The sequence below is a fragment of the Chanodichthys erythropterus genome, chromosome 3 (assembly GCF_024489055.1).
Source record: "Chanodichthys erythropterus isolate Z2021 chromosome 3, ASM2448905v1, whole genome shotgun sequence".
Classification (NCBI taxonomy): Eukaryota; Metazoa; Chordata; class Actinopteri; order Cypriniformes; family Xenocyprididae; genus Chanodichthys; species Chanodichthys erythropterus.
In genome coordinates this window covers 31957599-31979983 of record NC_090223.1, presented here as the reverse complement: position 1 = coordinate 31979983, position 22385 = coordinate 31957599, and the positions used below count along the sequence as shown (strand labels likewise).

The 22385-nt window shown below is 36.4% G+C and overlaps 1 protein-coding gene across 8 annotated transcripts in view; it reads right to left on the bottom strand.

Moving 5' to 3' along the window:
- The window catches only part of znf385c (zinc finger protein 385C), a 113436-nt gene that overhangs the window by 46361 nt on the left and 44690 nt on the right, over positions 1–22385 (bottom strand). Inside the window, exon 1 of one of the 8 annotated variants that reach the window (XM_067373755.1) lies at positions 14120–14329. The exons of the other annotated variants lie outside the window; for them this stretch is intronic. Coding sequence (XP_067229856.1) covers positions 14120–14129 — 10 coding nt within the window. The 5' untranslated portion in view covers positions 14130–14329. Of the gene's footprint in view, positions 1–14119; positions 14330–22385 lie in introns of those variants that run through there. 8 annotated transcript variants of the gene reach the window in all.

The window sequence follows — 22385 nt, the reverse complement described above, 5'->3', positions numbered from 1 at the left end:
GGGGTCTCTGGCAGTGTGCGTGTGTTGGTGTGTGTGTGAGTGTGTGTCCAAACTCACATGGGAGTGAATAATAATGGCTAATGAAACATCATGATGTGCTCACTCATGCCGAATTGAATCTACCCAGAAATCTCAATTTAATAAGTGCGTTTGTGTGCGTATGTGAACATACAAATGCGCCAGTCACAAAATAACAGTTTGTACAGTATAATGTGTGCACCCCAACTAGCCTCTCACAAATCATTTCTGTTGTGCCAGGTCATGTGCACTACCATTTATATTTTTGAAAGAATGCTCAGCCAGGCTGCATTTATTTGATCAGTAATACAATAAAAACAGTAATATTGGGAAATATTGTTAAAATTGATAACTGTTTTTTATTTGAATATATTTTAAAATGCAATTTAATTCCTGTGATGGCAATGCTGAATTTTCAGCATCAATGTCACATGATCCTTCAGAAATCATTCTAATATGATGATTTGCTGCGAAAGGAACATTTCTTCTCCTTCTTATTATTATTAGTTGAAAATGGAAGTGTTTTTTTTTTTTTTTTTGTAAGAACAGCATTTATTTGAAATCTTTTGTAAAATTATATATGTCTTTAGGGTCTTTTGGACCTGACCTTGACTGATCTACATTTAAATCAACTTAGAAATTCTGTAATATATTCTCTGAAAAATATGCATTATTATACACTCGAGATTCTGTCAGATCCATATTATCTAACTGATAAATTCACAAACGAATGGAGAGAGAGGAGCAAAGCATGAAAAAAAAAAAAAAAAATGTTGAATGAGCGTCTTTCCTGTTCATTAAGATGGACTATTCGCTATTGAAAATAAGAGCCTCTTTTAATAACGTCTTATCTTCTCTGCTTGGATCCAGAAGGGGCTGACACAGAGTCTTTCAGCCTCAGCCACATTAAAAAGCAGTTTACTGGACATACTTGGAATGAATCGATGTGCCTATTGGGTATATTTAGCAAACACTTTTTCTGTAATATTTTGTTCTAAATATGATTATTAATATTCAATTCATACAAAATTCTGCAACGAGAGTTTGTTTGCGAATTAAACAAGGAAGGTGGATATTATTCGTTTGTGTCGCCTGCGGTGTGAAGGTACTGCTAATGTAAGGCTGCTAGTGAATCAGAATAGGAAAAAAGTGTTAGCGAGCCCAAAGGAGACAATAAATGACGTGATTAAATGATAAGATCAGAAGGCAAAGCGCTTGAGTGTGACTAGGAGCCTCAAGTGTAGAGCGCTGTGTCGAAATAACATTTAATGTCTTTGAATCATTAACATCATAAATTCTGCTTATAACTGAAAATAAAATCAACACAAAATTAGCATCATTACAATGAAAATCATCCTAAAACACCCATAACTCTCATACACATGCATAAGAGACAATTAAAATGTCAATGGAAGTAACTATTTAAATGGAGAGTTTCCTAATTGTCCACTCAAAAACTGCAGAGCATATGGCCCCAAAAACCACAATTCATGTGCCATCCGGTCAAATAAAGGCTCTTCAGTAGGTGTGTAAAGTGTACATTCTAGAGAGAGAGAGAGAGAGAGAGAGAGAGAGAGAGAGAGAGAGACTGAGAGGGAGAACATCATCAAAACCAATGGTGCAAAGCGGGCAACCCATCTGCCACAAAGGAACAATAAAGCCTAAGGCTTCTGTTGTGTGTGTGCGTGAATGTGTGTGTGAGTGTGTGTGTGTGTGTGTGTGTGTGTGTTAAACACCCTGAGGCTGCACAATGATAAATTACTCCTTTTTTCTTTTTCCCCCAGAGAGTCCGGCTGAAGGAAGGGAGGGTGAGAGGTTTGGTACACGATTGCAAATTTCAAATTGATAAAGAGCAGGAATTGCAGGACATAAATATATATATATATAAAAAAAAAGAAAATCTGTCACACTTCTGTAAACCACAGCAGCACGTGGAACAAACCGCCATGCAGATGAGGAGGAAAAACACAAGGAAATGGATGAGAAATAGAGAGGAAGTGTGTTCTTATTTGTGAGCGTCATGACTGCAGGGTGAATATATGCAGAGGGAGAGCGCATGCTGTTTTCTTATCTCAATCACACTGCGTGTGTGTGTGTGTGTGTGTGCGTGTGTGTGTGCTGGGAGAGAGCGAGACTGATAACGACAGCAAATTCTTGCCAAAGGCTGTGCAGTTGTTACACTGATAAGACAAATTTCTTTAAAAAGATTTTTGCTCTTTTTTTGTACTATAGAGCTATTTAAAAAAAAAATAAAATTAAAACTTTGAAATTAGAAGAGGCACATAATCAATTACAGCCAATACACTATTGATTATGGCAAATTATCTTAGTTTTATTATTAATTCTAATTTAATTAGCCATTTTAATTATATAATTATATTTAAATTAATGATGGCTTATTATTTTTACATTTTTTATTTAATTTCATACATTTCATTTTTATGTAAAATATATACACACACAAAAATCTTTTAATAATGTCCATACAATATAACTATTATAATATAATATAGTCAAACCAAAATTTATTCAGACACCTTGAACATTTCATTCATTAATACGGTTTATTCACTATAGTTAAAAAAAATGGCAATAAAATATGACAAGATCTCAGAGTTAAACTGTGTCAGAAAAAAAAAAAAATCTTAATTATGCCAGATAACACTAAAACAAAACATGGTCAGGTCAAAGTGTCTGAATAATTTTTGGTTCCAAATTTGTATCAATTTTAAGAATTTTTGGGTATAATATGTCAAAATTTTGCTATCCTCACTTACATAAATGAACTATAGTATCCTGCACCCACTAGTAAAAATATATCAAAAATATAAAAAATGTCTGAAAATGTTTTGGTTTGACTGTAATATATATATATATATATATACAGTGTGTGTGATGCGATCTGGGAAAACCTGTCGGATGTCGTGATGGAACGTTTTCAGTAAAGTCAAAAAAATAGGTTGAATATAATTTGTCAAAATTGAGTTTTCATTAAATTATCATTCTATAACATCCTGTCTATCATCTCTGAAAATATCTTGCCAAAATTCATCTGTTAAGTGCAGAAAAATAGCGATTTATAGTGGCAAGGCTGTCTTTCTCTAATGCTACACTCCCAGCGGCCATAGCTTTCCCTCTCTTAACACTACAAAGACGGTTCACCTATCTAATAAACCACACATAACATGCAGAATGAAGGTGTATTAATGCAAATTTCCCGCCAGTCCTGTATAAGCTGCACGCAAATATTGTTTTTTTCTAATACAACGTTATCGTGAGAAGGAGAGAACAAGAGAACAACGGAGCTATAATGAACACACAATGTGTTTATTAGAAGTTGAATTCATATACTGCCAAACCGCCCATACTACTTCTGAATAGGATGTCTACTTCATAAAATGTATGAAAATATGGAAATATATGGTTCAGATCACTCAAATAAATGGAGGTGCCCTTAAATGGTTAGATATGGAGCTTGTGTGTCATCTAGTGAAAAAGTTTGGTACTGCGCCCAAACAAACTCTTACTGAATGCTCATTTTTTAAATGTTTCAACCTAAAACTTGCTATGTTGACATTTTTGGCTTTTTCTTGCAGTTTAAGAGTAAAACATGCTTCGTAATATTATTATTATAAATAAATAATTACATTTTTACATTTTCATAAACTTTTATAACTTTTTTAATTTCACTTTCATAATGTATTTCACTTTCACAATAATTTGACAAGTGTCTTTTAAAAGTCTTTGTCTCTTTAAAACTATACCAACCTTAGGTCTATATTCCAAAGCATTCTTGAATTACAACCATTTATATCTGGACAGTGCATTTTCATGTCTATGTGAAAAAAGGGGGTGACAGTTATTTAAACCTGTTTTTCTCAGAAATCCATTTCTGAAAATCAGAGCGATTAGCCGACTTCAGACAAGCTATGAAAGAAGTAAAAACAGGCCTTAAATCCAGATTTCATATGGTATTGAACCTGTGATAGGTAAAATTTCACCATGTGATGGGTTTTCGCAGATCACATCACATATATATTTGTATATACTGTAATCACACCTAAAAATAACTTTCTTGCATTAAATAAAAAATAGCAAACCAGGTGCCATCTTAAAATTTCATATACATACATGAAAAAACCTCCCTCCACCCCTTTATTCTCTCTGTCTGTCTCTATCTTTAAACACACAGACACCTCAACAAATAGAAAATGAGCGCTCAATCAGAGCCACTTATATAGTGATGTGGAGTGACAGAAGCTTAGTTGAGTTCATTTCCTGTTAAAATTAAGTCATTTCCTGTATCAGTAGCCACTTAAGTTCTGTGACCTCAAAATAAACATCACTTATTACATGATTAAACACCTTACCGAAAAAAAGCACAACGTATATACACACCCCCAGACTTGGCGAGAGAGATTAGACGTGCTTGACGTTAATGCAGCAGGAGACTGCAGCAGCGTGATAAGGAAAAGTGCTTTTTAAATCTCATTATTCAACCTGTACAGTGCTTCGCTAAAAATGTGCCTGCTAAGAGCATGAACATAAATGCAAATGTATGGCGAAAACGGCAGAAAATGTGTCACAAAGACGAAGGGCTAAACATATAGTTATTATGTATCTGTACCCATCGTTTTCTGTCGCTCATCATCTATCTCTCGAGCAGCATTGCGGTTCATTAGTAAGCAGGTGTTCAGTTTTATCTTTTTGCATATCTATTTATCAGCTGAATAGATGCAGCACCTCTTGAAGGACGTAATGTCATTGAAATGTCCCTTCCCACTCGCCCTATTTCCTGCGTGTGAATGTGTTTTTTAGGCTGCTTTCGCATTTTATCAGAGAGCCTGGCAAATGAGTTGGGAGCTGAATTTGGCAGCAGTGGTCTGTAATTGTTTTAAATAAGCCTCATGCGTCATGGCAAATAATGGCAGCTCAATGAAGACATTAATCTACACAAGCACATCTGCGAGACTTCATTTACCGTCCTCCCCCTCGTGACATCAACCGCGCGCCACTATAAACGGTCCCCCCGGTCCCTCTGCTAACTGAAGACATGTCGACTAACTAAACAGCCTTTTGGTGATTTAACTGAAGAACCACACAAAGCGTAACACTTCTGACATTCATTTCACTCTTATCTGTTCATCTCTCTGTTCTCTCATCCTCTGTCCTAATCTCTCTCTCTCTCTCTCTCTCTTTTGAAACAGGAGGAACATAATGAATGTTAAAAAAGGCACTGCCTTTTTCAGCATAAATGAGTAAAAAATGCAGTGGTGATGATTAGGGCTGGGTGAAATAACTAATAAAAAATTGCTTTTCAATATTATTCAGTGTTTAAATGACATTTGATAAATCTCAATACGCATTTCATTTAAAATGGCATACAGGGTCATTTTTCCCCACTTTTATTATCCAAGACCAATAGAGAAAATGCATCCATTTTCCATTTTATTACAATTCATTATATTATAAATATTTTATCAGCATAAAAATGTAGGTAAAAAAAATTGTGCTTCAATAGAAGCAAGTACATCTAACTTCTTTCTATGATCAATGTCACAACTTTGGTGGTTAGTGGCCTGCAAAAACTGCAGAGTTAAAAAAACAAACAAACATTTAATTTAATATTAAGATTTCTAATGTGGCCCCAGATTTTGGATTCCATTATATATTATTTCTAAAAAAAATTGTAATTGATTTTGGCTACTTTTTAGTGATAACAAAATAAAACAAATTACTCAAATGATCAATTTGAAAAAATTCTCTAAAATGTTTAAAATCATTAAAGCACATTAAATCATCCTGATATTCACAAACATATTATCATCAGCAAAATCACTGATACACACACACATTGTATGTATCCACAGACTGGTCTGTCAGTGCTGTGGTGTTAGACAGTGTGTAGCTGTTGCATTATGCATGATTCATCTTGAAAAACAGGTAAAAGCAGGACAAAACACAGCAGAAAAGAAATACAGAGAGAGAGAGGCAAGTACGCACTTACACACTCACGTACACAGCTGCCACTATCTATTGAATTTGTAATTGGGTAATCTGCTAATCATAGTGCTGACTGATCATCAGTTACTCAAGTTAAACCTCAATATTTGGGGTTAAATTATTTTTAAACACATTTCTGAAAAAGTTAGTGTAGATATTAACTCTTTCACCATCAGCATTTTTTTAAGTTGCCAGCCAGCGCCAGCATTTTTGATAATTTTCAGAATATTTTATTGTATGAATATCCAAACAAACAATATATAAAAAGAAACAACAGAGCCCCTGCTTTAAAAAATATTCTAGCTTCATGCATTCTTTTGTATCAACACTTCAATGTGGCTAAGTTTGATTAAAAAAACTAAAACATTTTTTTGAACAAAAAGCAGAGAAAACTACATCCAGATCAGATTCAGAGCGATGATCAAAGCATTGATGGGGAGATTGCATCCATCAACACCCCCAAAACTTGTACCATCCTTCATGGTTTGACACTTCATTCAGTAACGTTTTAATTAGCTTACATGTGCATAAGCAATGCTTCTATCGCTTGTTTCTGCTGCTTCTTCCTGTGTTTGGATCTGGAAATTCTGTACTCTTTCAGAAGGCTGATTTATATTTGATACGTCCGCAAGTTTGGTTCGGTTTGGGTGTGCGTGACAAAAATGACATCATCGTGACGTTGGCAGAAGTGCGTATTAAGTGCGCACAACCCCATTTCATGTGGCATTGTGCACGCCAGTTTTTGTAACTTTCCGTATGGCTCCACTTCCGAAGATGCACGACTTTGAGGCGAATCTGGCCGAGCATATACACCAGCACCCAGTTTGCACTTGGCTTACATTTACAAAATGAGCCTATAATAGCAGAAATAAGCCCTTTTAATGAAAATAAAGGTCCATGTTTAATAAAAATGATCATTAAATAAAAAAATTAAATGTCAATTAAATGAAAATGTTTAGTGAAATTAGAAAATTTCATTTTTTAATAGATCACTGTTCAATTTGTACATGTTCTCATACCCATACATTTTGTTCTAATGTCACTGTGTTTACTGGGTTTTACACGATTCTTTTGTAGTGTGGCTTTGGTGAAGTGCACTAAAACGAACATAGTCATAACATTTTGGTTAGGTCAGAGAAACATACAGCACAAGAATCTGTAGATCTGACAATAAGGTCATTTCTACATGCTTTTATATGTACATCACCTCTGGGAACCTAAAACAGCAAACATAAAAACAGCAAGTGTCAACCTCATGAACATGAAGGTTAAACATGTACATAGATGTACAGAAGCACACATGCATATGTGTGCACATTCACACACACACATACGCTGTCAAGGTGATGCATTGACTTCACCTTCAGGCAGTAGATTTGGGCAGACAGAGCGCATCAGAGCCAATACAATGCTCACTAGTGATAGAAGATGCTGTCTCTCTCTTTCTCTCACACACACTCAACATCAGAGTTTCCTTTTCACCCTCTCTATTCTTCTGTAGCCTTGGTGTATCTCGGAGGAAATATATTCCCCAGGAGCATGTTAAGTGAAATGACCTTCCTTGTAACAGAGACTCGGACAGATCAAGTGGTCGTATTCTTTATCTTTTTCTCTCATAAACATGCATTTAAACACATCAAACACCGATAATATCATATATTTGGTAGCGTAACTAGCACCATCTTTATCATTTGTATCAGATCCAGAACTAAGCCAATCAAGCCATCTCCAGACTAAGAGGCTTATGGGCTTAGCTGACTTAAACCAGATATTAAACTAGACTACATCCTAAGTGACTAGCTGGCTAATTACTTTTCTGTCTTAATGCTTTAGTCATGCTTCTAAAGAACACAGACTTTGTGAAGAAAGGCTAACCAATTAACCCTTTAAGGGTTAGTTCAACCAGAAATCAAACCAAGGTTTTTTTCTCTGTGAAACATTAAAGACGACATTTCAAAGAATGTTTACACTGCTTTTAAATGGCCCATCAAGCCCCATAGAGACAAAAAAATAACTTTATTTTTGTTTTGTCTTTCAAAGACAGTTTAGTTTTTATTAGGTTTAAGAGTTTTCTAAATTCAGTTTACAGTTCAAAAGTTTGGATTTTTAAAATGTTTTTGAAAGAATCTTTTATGCTCACCAAAGTTGCATTTATTTGCTAACAAATATAGTTAAAACAGTAATATTGTGAAATATTATTACAATTTAAAATTGCTTTAAGTTAATATATGTTAATATATTTTAAAATGTAATTTAATTTTTCCTGTGATAGCAAAACTGAATTTTCAGCATCATTAATCCAGTCTTCAGTGTCACATGATCTTTCAGAAATCATTATAATATATTGAGTTGATACCATTTACTTTCAGCTACGATCATAAATATTGAAAACAGTTGTTTTGTTAAATATTTTTATGGAAACCGTGTTTTTTATATATATATATATATATATATATATATATATATATATTTTATTTAATGTTAAGACTTTACTGTCCCTTTTGATCAATTTAATGCATCCTTGCTGAATAAAATGATTTATTTCTTTAAAAAAAAACAAATCATACTGACCCATACATTTTAAACAGCATGTAGTTAATACACTTACTGGTTTACATTTAAAAGTGTTTAACATTTCTCAGTACAATTTAGTGTTATTTTTGCTATCTAGTGGCATTTTCATATTTCAAGTTTTAAAATATACCATGTTTCAAAAACTAATAATAAATTGTGGTCATTTCATTTTAATTTAGTTTTAGAATCATGAAAATGTTTTCATGTTTACTTTAATTTTTTACCAGTTCTGATTTTTATGATAAATGAGCTGCGTGAACATTCTTCAAAACATCTTATTTTGTGTTCCACAGAATAAAGAAACCCAAATGTGTTTAGAACGGCATGAGGATGAGGAGAGGAGAGGAGAGGAGAGGAGAGGAGAGGAGAGGAGAGGAGAGGAGAGGAGAGGAAGAGGAAGAGGAAGAGGATGGGCCCATGGGCAGTACTGACCTTCTTTGTGGGAGCCTAAAGACAAAATTACCTCTCCAGACCCCCCCTCCTCTCCCTCCTGTCCGGAGACACGGGTGTGATGCTTTTTCTAGGCCACCGCACACACCTCGAGCTTCCCACAGTGCACCCATGTATCAATGTGGCCAACGCAACAAAACAATGTGTGTGCGTACACACATGACAGGGTGTGAGTGCGCACGTTATCGCTGTTGTTCCCTCCCCCTCCTCCCCTCTTTCTCTCTCCAGGGACATTTGTAGTCGAAATAGCTGCCCTTCCAAAATCCCCAAATTACCCCCAATCAACCCTGCCCTTCCACTTTCTGATCCTTCTGTGTGTGTGTGCGCAATGTGCATATGTGGGCTATTAGCACTCAAGGAGAACTGGTCAGACTCAACACCCCTGTAAAGGGCCTTTAGAGAACACTGGCACCACTGTCTTATCCAGTAGGGAAGCAGTTAGACCTCTTCCTGCCCTTAATGACCTCCATGATCACTATGAGTCAAGACAAAGCGGAGATAACAGTGGCCGCACATCAAAGTCACCTTCCCAGAAGCGACGGGAGGAACCAAAAAGGCTAGCTGGCCTTGAGGATGGGGACGGAGGGTACTATTTTTGTTACGCTGGATCAAGCTGGTCCTGCAGTTACTCTGTTGCCCCCTCTGGGCTCAGTTTCTACAACAAAACTGTGGCACCAAAATGGCTCCCACTGCAGAGACGATGCGAGAGGATAAATGATTAGGCGCTATAGCGAGGACTTGCTCACTTGTGTTTTTGCAAGTGTGAGAGAGGAAGAACTGACAAGGTGACACAGAACTACTGGCAGGAATGACTCTTATTGTGCCAATATCAATATGAACAGTTCGACGTGACTACTGGGACGACAATCTAACATTACAACTCAAAATCTGTTTGCTTTTATCATTTAGAGTCAGCATGAAATAAAATAAATTTTTTTTATTTTTTATTATGCATTTTATTGGCTTAATTTATCAGTTTATGTCTTTTAAAAGGGACACAATTACATTTCATCCAAATGTAATTTAACTTTTGAAAAAAAGATTAATGTTAACCAATATAGCCAAATAATAAACATTATTTTAGGCTACTGTAATGGGAAATGCAGCCTTTATAAAATCTTGCCAATAGTTAACACACTAATTTAATGGTTATTAGATTAACATTAATGCAATAAAGGCTACGGCAATAATAGCAAATTATAGATGCTCTCGAGGGAGAACTTGACCTTTAGCCTCCATGTCCCTTTCACCATCTCAAGCCCCATTACTGGAGCTCCATATATAGTCTAGACATACAAACCGCACAAACACACAAAACGTACACAAACAGACACTATTGTTGTGGTTGTGGAACAGGAAAAACTTAATCCTAAAATCACTGTGCACACATGGGCGTACACACACACACATTCTCTTAAGCTGGGATGGAAGAAGCCGATCTACTGTGGATGAAAGACATTCCTTATCAGCTTCCTCATAAAGGAACGGGAATAGAAGGTATTTACTCAGCGAGACAGACAGAGAGAGAGAGAGACTGAAGCTAAAGAAAGGCAAGTTGTGTGGGTAGAAAGATTATGGGTGGGTTGCAGCAGAACTGAGCTGTTTCAAAGACTGTCACACTCTAATCAGAGAGAGAGAGAGAGAGCAAGTTTCTGTCCATTTTGGGTTAATTCAGACCCAGCAATCCCTGTTGCATCTCTCTCTCTCTCTCTCTCTCTCTCTCTCTCTCTCTCTCTCCGGGTCATGAAGTCAAGTGCCGAATGAATCCGTGTTTCCAGCGCACCATTTGTACACACACACAAACAGCCTGTTTTGATAAACATTCACATACATACATTGATAGACATAATTTTTCGTCTCGTAACCCCTACTGAGAGCATATGCCTTACCCTCTTGTCATTGTCACACACACACACGCACTCACAAGCAAATCAGACGTACTGACAGGCCAATCAAGCCCATGCTGTCATTTCATTTTAATGACTTGCCCTGTCACTCATTCGCTGTTCTACAGGGAGCAGACGCACACTCACTGCGTCACTAAACAGATGAGTTGAATATAACCTCCATTACAGAAGGAGAGGCTCCGGCGAGCCGAAACACAGAACCCTACAAAGGAATGCGGCTTTTAGACCGTTTGCTCTGCATCAATGCACTGCATTGGTATGTTTATCGATTGATAAATGTGGGATGGTAAGGCCGTGCTAAAAGCCAAAATGTCAAAAGACCAGAAAATGAAAAGGTGAAAATATGACATGCTGTCCGAATTTACAAGGTGCTGATTTTGATGAGGGATGCAACGGCAAAATGGATAGAAGCGCAGTAAGTTTTTGAAGAATGGTGCAAGAATCTGGATCAAATCTCTATCAAAAAACTGCATAATTCAAACTCTAAATTCTAACTGGATAAGCCACGTTCAAAGTCACTAAAAAGGACTGACGTCACATTCAGTATTAGATTTTTTTTTAAAGTTCCCTGGTCACTGTAAACAACATTAGTATTTATGGCAGAAAAAAATGTACACTAATTATTAATAATAAATTTAACAGTTTATTTAACATATATGTCCTCAAAACCAGATCTTTAATTTAAAAACCTTTTTATATTTTCATAATGCAAATATTTTTCTTATAAAAACAGAAAATTTGTGAATAAAATGCCTTACATTGAGTTTGCAGTGTTTCAGTGGGACCTTCCCAGAGAGTGCTGTCGTATGCGGCTGGCAAAGAGCATTCGCTTAAAGGATGGTATTACCGCATTCCCCACACTTACAAACACAGGGGCTGGGGCGCTGCCACGACAACTGAAACCATGACAGTGAGAGGGGGGTTGAGAAAACAGAGCCAAAAAATCCAATGATCACGGTGTGACTTCGGCCCAGAGAGCAGCACACACTCGCATTCAAACACCTCCATAATTACAGAGGAGAATGTTCGAGACAGAAACAGACAGATAAGATTTTAATTAGCAAATGATTTATGCAAAGCATCCTGATGTGTAAAAAACAAAAAACTTTAAGAATCGTATGCCAAAAGCACAGAAATAAAATAATGACCAGTTATGCTAACACTAAGAAGTGATGGTCAACGTATAGACAATGCATGTAATTTAAATAAAATTGCTCAAGACTGTTAAAGAATGTCAAGGGCATGACCTTTGTCCCCATAACCTGAGCTACTCAGATCCTCACATTCGCAGATAATTCACGCCTGAGCGTAGGTTGATGGATAATTATCATACAGACACATACAAATGATGGTGATCGTCTATGTACTGATTTCAGACTTCTAACTGTGATGGAACGCTGGTGCCATTTCATGCTGCAGCTTTCTCTCCTTTTTTCCTCCTCTCTTTGTCTTTTCCCCCATTTCCTTGGATTTCATCTGAACGTCTTTATTTAAACAGCTTTGTGGTTTCAGTGTAACTTTGTGTAGCTGTGTAACATCTGTGTGTCCATTTGTCTGTGTTGCTAAGCGGACAGAGCATTGGTATCTAGCTAATAATGAGAGAAAGGAGGTGAGAAGGACATTTAAATCTTTCCTGCTTCCTCGCATGCTATATATTTATAAAAGCCTCACTCTCAAAAATCTAAATGATGAATTCTAAAATTAAAAATTACAATTAGAACAAATAGGGTAAAATGCAGCAAAAATTCAATGTAGAAGAAAACAAAAATATCTCCAATAGAATGAACACTTTTTTTTTTTTTTTTTTTTACAAATAAAAGCAAAATAACGTATATGCTATACAAAAGACAATAAAAAAATAAACGATATATTTTAAATTTAAAAACACATCTATATAAATTACACAGTTTATCAAAAACAATTAAATCAGAAACAACTCAGAATGGAGCGAAATGCAAAACCCAAAATGAAAAGGCACCGTGATGAAATGCATAAACAAATGGCTTCGATCCCAATGAAATTCATGAGCTAAGGAAAATAGAAAACTCAAACGATTTCCTTAAATGAGTTGCGTTATTGATAATGCATTTTCAGCGCGTGCAGGATCAATCCTTTATCATTTTTAATTTTCCGCTCCGCTGCTTTGAGTTCTTGTGAGGAACACCAGGTGCTTTGAGAGACAAGATGCCCTTAAAACGAGGACTTTAAAGAATAAATTCTTTAAAAAGAAAACTACTTTTTCGCACGAATTATAGGCCTAAAGAAGAAGAAAAAATCTTAAAATAAGGTAAGTTGTGATTCATTTAAAACACTGGCAGCGAATGAGTGATGTCTTATCAGCTCGTTTTATTTTTTATGTTTCCTCATAAAATGTGCAGAATAAAATTGCACATATTTTCGATGTGTAAATGAAATAAAGCTAATTGCTGCATTGCTCTAGTACCTCGCTGTCTTTCTATGAGGAATAAGCGGGGAGAGAGAGAGAGAGAGAGTACGAAAGTTTTTTTAATGTCATTCCAATGCACTCAGCCGTGTCATGAGAGAGATGAACAAAAATTACACACCATTCTCTCGTTCGCTCGTATTTTTTTTTGTCTGTGTGCACTGGTCTCTCGCACTACTGAGGTCAGCTGTGGGGGAAGAACGTGTGTTTTGAGGACCATGGCACCTGCTACTGATTAAACCGGTATTGCGGGTCCAAAAATAATTTTGTTGTAAAATTAAGACCCGGCTTTTACAGGTGTTGACCAAACGTCATTCTGGTTGAGCGGCTGACTGACACACTGAAGGCCGTTTGATGGCATGCGTATGACAGTCGCACGCGCATCTGCCAGCGTCGCGTGCACCCAAATCTGCCACACACAGAGAGAGAATCACTTCTGGAGGCCGGAGAACCTCGGATTCTGGAAAATTCTACATCGCCTGCCTTATATTTCTTTTAAAGTTTTCGTTTTCAACCTCATTTTGGATCTATTAAGCAACACGAGTCAACACCTCGACAATAAAAAGCTTTGCGCGTGCCAGTGGTCAGTGCGCATAGAGCAAGGACTTTGGGCACGAGGGGCATCCTCAACGCAAAACAAGCGTGACACTATTACAACATTTAAAGACTTATTAAACAGAATATGCCACGAATACAAATACAATCTCTGTCGGAACTGACTTACCGATAAGCATGTTGTGAAAAATATCCTGGTTTCCAAATAGAAACCAACCAAAAGACCAAAAAAAAAAAAAAAAAAAAAACGGCGCAGGAAAATCAGAAGGGTTAATAAATACTCTCCGACAGTTCGATATGTGACTTTTCCCCTCAGATTTCTCACTCTTCGATGAGTCTCACTCTTGTTTCTGGTCCTGGAGTTGATGTGTCAGAAGGAACGTTACACACGCTCGCCATTCACGCGCGCAGTGCTCCGCTGATCTGCGCGCCCTCGACGGGGAGCGAGGAGGAGGAGGGAGAGAGTATGATCGACAGTCTTTTACCCCCATCTTCTCCCCCACCACCACTACCACCTCCTCTCTCGCGCTCTTTTTGCTGCCTGCCGCTTAACCTGAACGAACGGCACAGATGGGAAAATTAGCTGGTGCTATTTTCTCCTTTCATGGTCCTTGATTTCGGCTAAATAATTCTGTGTGCGTCTGTGAAGGGGGGTGGTATTTTTTTCCCACCTCCAATGATTGTAGATAATTTGGCAGACATACTCTCAATGAGACATTTTACTGGGATTCTAGAATTAAAAAAAATAGCCTATTATGAAGCAAAAAATGATGTTTCTTTTGTATTAAATATCAAGTGTGATGTTGCATGCAATTTATGTTTCAGACACAAACCAGACAGTAAAGGCCTTTTCACACCAAGAACGATAACAGTAAAGACAACTATTAGCGTTGTTTCTTATAAGCTTCAGTTTTTCGCTTTAAATGATCCACCTCTTTAAAGTCGCCTGGATTCTGATTGGCTGTCAATGTTTTTATCTTTCATCAGCTGAACAAAAAAAAACGTTCTAAAAAAGAACGTTCCAATAGAAGCCAAAGTATCAAACTGAAAGTCAATCTGGAACAGCATATGTCAGTATGTGAGTACATATGCATATGTAAAATACATTTAATGAATAACTTACTTTGCAATCATTAAGAAACAGTACACATGTGTAGGCCTACATGCCGGGTTAAAAACAACCCAAGTTGGGTTGAAAAATGACAAACCCAGCAATTGGGTTGTTTTAACCCAGAGGTTTGGTTAGATGTTTGCCCAACCTGCTGGGTAGTTTTTAGTATTTAACTCAACTATTGTTTAAAAATTACCGTATTGCTTACTTAAAATGAACCCAAAATATGTTGGAAATTAACATTTACCAATATGTTTAATAAATGAACATTTATTAATAAGTGTATTGAATAATAATTAAACAATAAACATTTATTAAATTGATTCTTAATAAATGTTAAACTTTTGATGAACTTCTGATTTTTAATTTCCAACCTATTTTGGTTTCATTTTAAGCCAGCTATATTATTTTTTTAACAATAGTTGGGTTAAATAAAACTGCCCAGCACGTTGGGCAAACATTTAACTCGACTGCTGGGTTAAAACAACTATCTAACAATCTCACTGTCAGAAAAAAAACGTACAGCGCTGTCACTGGGGCAGTAGCCTAAGGTACAGAAGAAAAGATACATCTTTGTACCTTACTTACCCCTAAATGGTGCATATTAGTACCTTAAAGGTACATATTAGTACTTTAAAAGTGCATATTTGTACCTTAAAGGTATATATTAGTACCTTTTTACCTTTGTACCTTAGGGTACAGCCCCAGTGACAGCACTGTACCTTTTTTTCTGACAGTATAAGTGTCAATAGTCATAATGCTGGGTTAAAAGCAACTCAAGTTGGGTTGAAAATGGACAAACACATCGATTGGGTGTTTCTCCATTTTCAACCCAACTTGAGTTGCTTTTAACCCAGCATTTTTTTAAGAATACAATCAAGAGATACTACAGTACATTCACCATGCCACTATCATGTGATCTACAATGTCAGTTAGATTGCTTGATCAGCATTTACGACTCTGTCTGGACTCATGGGATGCTCTGTCTGTTTTATAAATACTGCAAATTCGGACATGCTACTCATGTCACATCTTTTCATATAGGCTACTATACAGTAGGGAAATAGGCATATTTACACAGGGATATTCTCCCATCACAAATCATGTAATCACTCAGCTCCGGCTATACTCCAGGTTTTACATCTCTCCGCATTCTGAAGAGCTGTTCTGCACACTTCTTGAACGCTGTGATCACAGACAAGTGAACTGAGACGAACATGAAACGTCATTCACCTGCCTGATCAAAAAAAATTAACCAGTGTAGTCTGTGAATGATTGGAAATCGAACAGGAAATGTTTCTGGAAATATTTTAGACCATATTCACATTACAAAATAGTTTTATAATAAATCTGATATCTGGTACTTATAACAGCATGCTATCTCCATCAGTGCTCTGGGGCATTTGGACCCCGGCCTGCAGGACCCCCTACTGGTGCCATAAACACCACTCCCAGCTCTATAGAGTTTCCCCTGGAGGTCTCTCTGCGTCAGTGGGGGTTTGCAGTGGTCACTTGTTGTTTCTTTACTGAAAAGGGCTGTATGTGACAAATGACTTGAAAGAACAGTGCTCTTCCTCTTTGTACAAATTATTTAATTCCTTCTTTTTCTAACACATATCCCTGAAATTAACTTCCTGCATCATCTTTGCTTCCAGGTATGTACTGACCATGACTCCTCTCTCTCAACATGTTACGTAATATTGTAGATACAGCACAAACAGTGATCAGATGTATGCCAGTTCTGTGTGCATATGTGTATGTTTCAGTTTGCTCAGCCTGAAGCTCTGAATCTCTGAGACATTAGCGGTGACAGCAGAGACAGCTGTGCCCTCTTCCTGCCAAAATACTTCCGCCATCCATCCCCACACACACACACACACAGAGATTAGTGTTTGTCTGTGTGTTGTGCTCAAACGAGAGTACAATATAATACAATAAAGTAAATTATTCAGCCTCTTTAAGAACATAAAAATAGCATTTTCATCTCCCTGTTTAGATAAAGGAATAGTTCGTCCAAAATAAATAAGTCATTATTTATTCTCATCCTCATGTTGTTTAAAACTGTAGTTATTTTCTTCCACAATACATACACAACTAATAATAATACGAATTTTAAATAATCTGTTATTTATTATGATAAAAACAACAATAACAATAACTTAGATGTGTACGATTCTTTATTATCACCACCATCATCATCAAATTTTATACATCCAATAATCTATTGTATTATTTATTATGTGTTCCATTAAAAAACAACTTAGAAGAACAATTAATATAATTAAGTAAATAATGTAAATGTAAATATAATTAATAATCACTATTAATAATACATTTAAAGGATCTGTACATAGATCTATTACAACAGATTATTGTGACCTGCTTAAAAAAAAAGCCACCAAAAAAACAAAACAAAAACACTTAAAAGTATCAATACCCTTGAGTTTCCTGACATCCATATTAAATGTGTGAGCTGTAGCGGAAGTGCGTGACTTCAGAAGAATCAGAATATAGAATGTCAGATCGCAAGAGTCTCATAAGAGTATTTTTATGGTGCTCTAATAGTGTTTTTAGTTCCATTGGAAATATACTTTAAAATGTCTTTTTTTTGTGTGTGCCACAGAAAAAAAAAAAAAATGATACAGATTTGGAACGACACAAAGGTAAATCAAATAACTGCAAAATGTAAATTTTTGGGTGAACTGTGCCTTTAAACTAAAACCCCAGTCAACAAAAAACTGTAGACCTGTAGCCACACAATTGCATGAGCAAAATGAGAACATTGAGTACTTGTCAAAAGTTCTCAAAACTGTTCCTGAATCATTTGAATAATTCAGCAATTAGTCTTCAAGCCAACAGTTTCCCAGAGTGCAGTAGGGCGTATTACAAGAGGTGATGGGCAGGTGAAGGAGGAAGTGATTTACTCCTCCAGTAGCGTTAAGAGTCTATTACAGCTGCAGACAGACATTTAGAGCGGTATCATGACCTTAGCCTAGCGCTCAGTGGAAATCCTTTCAACTGAAAACATAGCTGATGTAAATAAAGCAGTCTGCCAATCAATCCCATCATTCAGAACAATTGCCTATATACTTACAGTACAGTGAGCATTTCATTCCAAAGGGTATTACTGTTGTGAGCCAGTCTTTGTTATCTAGTTTCCTTTCATAATCTACTTGAAATTTTTAATCCAAATGGCTGGTATGAGCACATGGTATGCCTCACTGTCCAGTCATGCTAGCCTCCCCCATCTGCCTCCTCAACACCTGCACAGGTCCAAGCGAATCTGACTGATAAGACGGTCTGTCAAACAGAAAAACTGCTGATTAAGTCAAGAGAGAGAAACTGGCAGCTTGAGATTTGAGGTCGATAAGATGCCATTTTGCTTAGTGAATGATAAAGTGGGGCTCACTGTTTGTGAAGCGGTGACTATTGCTAGTGTTTAATGTATATATAGAAACATCAAATAAATACACAGAATTTCCATTAAATAAAAAAGATGCATTCACAGAACTTTTAACTTTTTTTTTTTTGCATTAATTTTTTTTGTAATTCATCCATTTGTTTTCATATCAATTATATTAGGAGAAATTTACTATCATTATAACAAGTGCCTATTTAGAGCAGTACATTAAAGATATTCTAATACATAAAGAGTATGCAGATTATTTCCTTTATTTGCATTATTTTATTATTAGTATAAGAAACATGAAGAGATTTGTGTAGATTTGAATTAGGAGCCAATGAATGCAAAACATTTGCTGTGATTAAGTGAATGTACATTTTGAACAAAACAAACTAACAGACTTAGTGCCACTAGCAATATGAATATGCACAAGAGAAAGAGTTTTCACACTCTTAACCTGGAAAATCAAAGTACAAAAAGGCTTACAACCTAAAGCAAACAACATCCCACACTATTGGCGCTCCCGCAGCATGACACTATGGAATAACGACAGGGGCTGTGGGGAGGACAAAGAGGGCGAATACATGTGTATTTAGGGAGAGAATGGAAAAGAGAATGGAAAGAATGGAGTTTAAGTCTAAAGCACCTGGGAAAGAGAAAATGACAGAGAAAGAGAGTGAGAGAGAGAGAGAGAGAGACTGGAAAACCAGTAAAAAGAAGTCCATAAAGCAGAGGAAAAAATGAGAGTAAAGGCTGAGCAAAGGAATGACTCTTGCAAGCGTGCTGTAAGCCATTCGATTTGGAGAATTTCTCCTTTTGTGTTTAAGAAAGAAAGAGAAGGTCATACAGGTTTGGCACAGCATGAGGGTGAGTAAATGATGACAGCATTTTCATTTTTCAGTGAACTATCCTTAACTTCTGAAAAAGACTATGTGTGTGTGTGTGAAAGAGAGATTTGTCACAGTCATGCGCAACATTACCCTACTTTGATTAGATGCTGAGATATAGGCAACACACACAAGCACACACACAGATAGGCCGTCTGCCAACATAGTGTCATATGGAGCTTGAGGTTGCTTCCTGCACATCATTTCCTGTGCAGGCCTGTCACTGCCCATCAGAGCACTGACGAGATCTGACACTGACAAGAGCTGACAGAGGAAAAGCACACACAACACCAACACACATATAAACAACACCACACTGAACACACACAGCAAAAAAACTAACTCACACTACAACAACATATTCAAAAGTCAACACAAACGGCATATGCAAACAAACGTCAAGAAAAATCGAAACGACGATATTATGACAATAAGCAACATATTTTGATTAGTGTAGAGATGTCAATAAAAATATTTTTAAAAATAAATAAAATTATATTATTACATTACATATATAATATATATTAGAAATATAAAGATATAAAGAGTCTTGAAGATAATGTATCTGCATTAAGCAACACAACAATTTCCAATATTGAATATAATAAATGTTTCTTGAGCAGCAAATCATCATATTAAATTGATTTCTGAAGGATCATGTGACACTGAAGACTGGAGTAATGATGCTGAAAATTCAGCTTTGACATCACAGGAATAAATTACATTTTAAAATATATTGAAATAGAAAACCGATAAAAAAATTATATATATATATATATATATATATATATATGTATTTCACAGTACTATACTGTGTATTTGACCACATAAATGCATCCTTGGTGAGCATAAAAGATGTCTTTCAAAATCATAAAAAAATTAAATAATAAAGATATCAAATATAAATATATATTACAAATATATTTAAATAAATAAGATATACAAAATATGTATTATAATATAAATATACTAGTCTTTTTGTAATAGAAATATTCTTATGGTGCAGTAAAAAGATTTACACAATATTATAATTTTTTTATAAAATAAAATATTTTAAATGATACAAAAAGATTGACATAATATCCCAAAATAAAACATGACGAATTGTGTTTACAGAGTGTTTATGGGAATTCAAATCCTTTCTGCTACATTCAAATGAACTCGCCATAATATGAGTGTCACAATGAATCTGAAGTGATTTGCTGAGAATGTAAATTCGGAATATTTCACAGCAGCAATATTAGACTGAGTCATACACATACACTCCAGTGACCTGCGCTCAATGTCACACACAAGCACACACACTCGCACTGGACCCCTCTTTGTTCTGGGGCAGCATCTGTTTGGTCTGATAAAGGGATTAGGACATCCATTCCCCTGACCAGCCAATGGGATTTAACCACACTGAGAATAACAGTATGAGTGTGTGTGTGTGTGTGTGTGTGAGTGAGATATATACGACATCAGAAACAGAGAGGAAGACTATAAGTGTGCTGTACACAAGACTGTTATGTTTCTTCTCATGGTGTGTGTTTGTAAATCCAGATTGTGCCATTTTTCGCCTGAATGAGAGAAATGATGAAATCCTAATTACACGCTACAGACATCACCCCAAGCAAAGACTCGCTCAGTCAAGCGCTGCCCAACAAAACACACGCTCACAACCTTTAGCCTTCTCGACTTGACTCTAGCGCATTCCTCTCTCTGTCCTTCCTCTTCATCTGCATGAAAAGAGTTGTTGCGCAGCTCATGAGAATAGCCATGTATAATTGGGAGAATAATTCAATGTCAAGAAAGACGTGCGCACACAAACTCCACAGCATACACGCTGATGAACAGTGATGTGTAATAGAGAGGGGGGAGAGGGGCGTGTGTGATTTGTTCGCTGTCGGTTTAGGGAATCATTGGAAGAGTTGCTGACAGGACACATTATGCCCCGGTGATTTAAAACACAGATGACGATGATGACGGTGATGATGAGACTGATGACAACAGCCATGATGCTGATGTTGATGATGTTAATGCCTCTGTCATGATCCAGTGGCCAATATGCTTCTGGATCAGATTTTTTTTTTTGTAGTAATAAATACTATTTCCCCCCTTCTCTCTGTCTCTTTCACCCTCTGTTCCTGTCGTTCTGCCACACTTTATCATTAACTGCAGCCACCCGGAGCAGCCAACCGGAAAATTTCCATCATGAAACACTAACTCATCTGCATATTACAGCCCTATTCGCTCACTACCCGTGCATAAATTAATACATGAATAACAATGAAAGACCCGGTGTCTCTCTCTGAACCGAATGTGACGTTCCTTTGGTAAAGTGTTACGCTTTAAAATATCCTCACGCTTGAATGTGCTCCAAGGTTGAATCCATACACTTTGTGTGTGTGCGTCCGTTGAGCTTCATTTGCCTGACCTCTAGTTTTTGCATCTTAATAAATCGCAAGTGTACATGACGCAATATAAACGAAGTTGTGTCATTTTTTTTGTGACGCTAACATACTGTACTTTTTGTGCACAATGTGCACAATATTGTTGAATTCCTGAAGAGCGAAAAAGCTTTGCTGTTTGTTGGCAATGGCCCAACCTAGCAGCACTGGATCAACCAATGGTGTGAGTTTGGGGCGGGGCTACCTGTTTGACTGACCAATTGAAGATGAGGGCAGTAGGAATGCTTTACAATTTCATTAAATTAGAAATTACGTTTGATGGTCTAAATAAAATGAAAATCACACATACAGCATTTTTACCAACAAGTCAGACTTTTTAGAATAAGAAAAAAAAGAATTATTATTTCATTTAATTAAAATTAAATCGTTATTTTTGTGCCATTATTATAGTGGCAGACAAATTATATTTAAAGAAAAAAACTGTTGAACAGAGAAAAACAGACTAGTAAACTCTTCCATCTTGCTCTCAGAGAACTGACAAGAGACCAAGTGAAGAGTAATAGGGTGAAACGATGAAAGTGAGAAGCTGTGAATAATCGAACGAAAAATGGTGAATGGTGATAAAAAAGGAAAGAGAGAAA